General features: G+C 41.4%; 1 protein-coding gene across 1 annotated transcript in view; it reads right to left on the bottom strand.

The window, feature by feature from the left end:
• Positions 1 to 218: 218 nt before the first annotated feature.
• Positions 219 to 2,020, bottom strand: part of LOC110103903 (tobamovirus multiplication protein 3) — a 22,711-nt gene continuing 20,909 nt past the window's right edge. The window contains exon 11 of the mRNA XM_020832784.2: positions 219 to 747. Within this exon, the coding sequence (XP_020688443.1) occupies positions 655 to 747 (93 nt within the window). The 3' untranslated portion in view covers positions 219 to 654. The remainder of the gene's footprint in view (positions 748 to 2,020) is intronic.

Below are 2,020 nucleotides of genomic sequence, written 5' to 3'. Positions count from 1 at the left end.
TTGAGGCCAACCAAAGGAGGCCTTCATTTGTTCAACAGTTCATACTTCCTTGCTTGTGCATGGGTCTCTGCATACTAGTTGAATTACATACTATAATTTGGATTTAACCAGTTTTTCCAAGTTTCCATGCTTGAATGGCTAAAAGAGAATTCAATGCTAAACGCAAATAACTAGCCTGGGATTGCTGGGGAAAATGTTTCAAGCAATGGAAAAAACTATTTTGAATCAGGCAAGAAAAGTAATACCGGGTACAATGATCTGCTTTGATAGTTTGACAGCAAGAATGCAAATTTCTAGCTTATGTAGGCACACAAAACATAGAGAGAAAAGTTTACAGATTGTAAGTTTCCTGTACACTACAAAAGAAAAATACAGACAAATCCACAAAAGATCTGGTCAAGAGAACACAGGTTTTGAGAATGCCGGCATGATAGAATCAAGAAAAAACATGGTTCGTACAGAAAGACTAAATATTATATAGACATGACAGACTTTGATAGGTCACCGCACCTTCTATAAAGCAAATCCAAGCATTTCAACCACTGTAGAAAGACCTACTGAACCAACTGCTTGTAAACGGTCTGTGTTCGGGGACCATAGCTTCTTCAAAGACCAAGGAATTCATCTTGTGGAAGATCTATCATGAGCAGGCGGTCAGCGGATGGGGTGGTATTGTGTGATTCCTCGTTTGGGTGGTAGCTTCCTCAAAATGAAAAGAACTAGAGATGAAGGGAGAATTTCCACCAGCTGTGAGCCATCAATATAAGTTAGCCAATAACAGTGTATGTGGATTATGTTTTACATAACTCATCACTTATTACCGCGACATTTGCATTTGAAAATAATCAATAAAGAATGCAAGAACAATAGAAAAGAATATATTATACACAGCAAAGCATTCTTATCAGCATAGCATAATGCGAAAAAACATGTCATGCAAAACAAAGCTATATATATCCTTCAGTAATGCTGATGTAGCTGGCAAAATCTGAGAAATGGATAAGCAGATAAAAACTGTGTGACCGACAAATCTTCGTTGGCATTTCTCGGATGCAAATAGTGGAAAATATTCTTCATGTCCAAGAAACAAGACTTGATAAGGTATTAGAGCTCATTCTACATCAGTTACCCATAAGAAAACATTTGAAATGGCAAATTACTGATAGGAAATACTTGCACTTTAGCAACAAATCTCACAGCAAACTGCTGTCCACAGCAGGAAAACAGCCAAAATAAGTAGGAAAACAGGGAAAAACTGCAGAAAAACGGAGAAAATACTTGTATTTTACTAGTAGTTGCAAGGAAAATAGCAAAGATACAAGGATCCTCTATTCGAGAGGAGGATCGCACTCTCCCAATCTCTAGAATTCGATCTAGAGCCCTAGCCACCAAAGAAGAACAAGAAATCTCTTACAAAATATGACATAACACTAATCCCCCTTTTTCTCCCTACTTAATGCATACAATTCAAATCTAATACAAAAGGACCTAATTACCCTTGCTCCCCCTCCTTTTGGCTCCAAGATTCAATTCAAAATTCAAGTGGACCCCACCTAAATCCCCTCTTCCTGCTTCCGCCGGCTCCTCCTGGCGTAAACGAGCTGAGCCGGCCCAAGAGGCTGGGCCGGCTGGACCCGGGGTCCTCCTTGGGCGGTCTAACATTACCGGCCTCCCCAAAGAACACTTTGTGCCTCCAGGTGGAAGTCAGGAAACTGTTGCTTTCATCCGCTCGTATGGTCCCACGTGGTCCTCGTAGTCAGGGAGGTTCTTCCATTTGATCAGGATTGTAGTTGCTCTCATTCTGCCTTTCTAACGAACCTCCCATTAAGCTCCAAGGTTCTAGTATCATCTCCATCTCCTCTGTAATGTCCTGGCAACTCGTACTAGTAGCATGGATCCCCAATGCTCTCTACTCGTTGGGATACATGGAAAACGGGGTGGTATCGTCGCCGTGGTTGGTAGCTTCAGTACGATAGGGTAGGCTCCAATTTTTCCACCGCACTCATAAGGACCGGAGTAC

Source organism: Dendrobium catenatum, unplaced genomic scaffold (assembly GCF_001605985.2).
Source record: "Dendrobium catenatum unplaced genomic scaffold, ASM160598v2 fragScaff_scaffold_30, whole genome shotgun sequence".
In the NCBI taxonomy this organism is placed as follows: Eukaryota; Viridiplantae; Streptophyta; class Magnoliopsida; order Asparagales; family Orchidaceae; genus Dendrobium; species Dendrobium catenatum.
The sequence above is the reverse complement of the archived record's forward strand: the minus strand, read 5'-3'. Positions and strand labels throughout refer to the sequence as shown.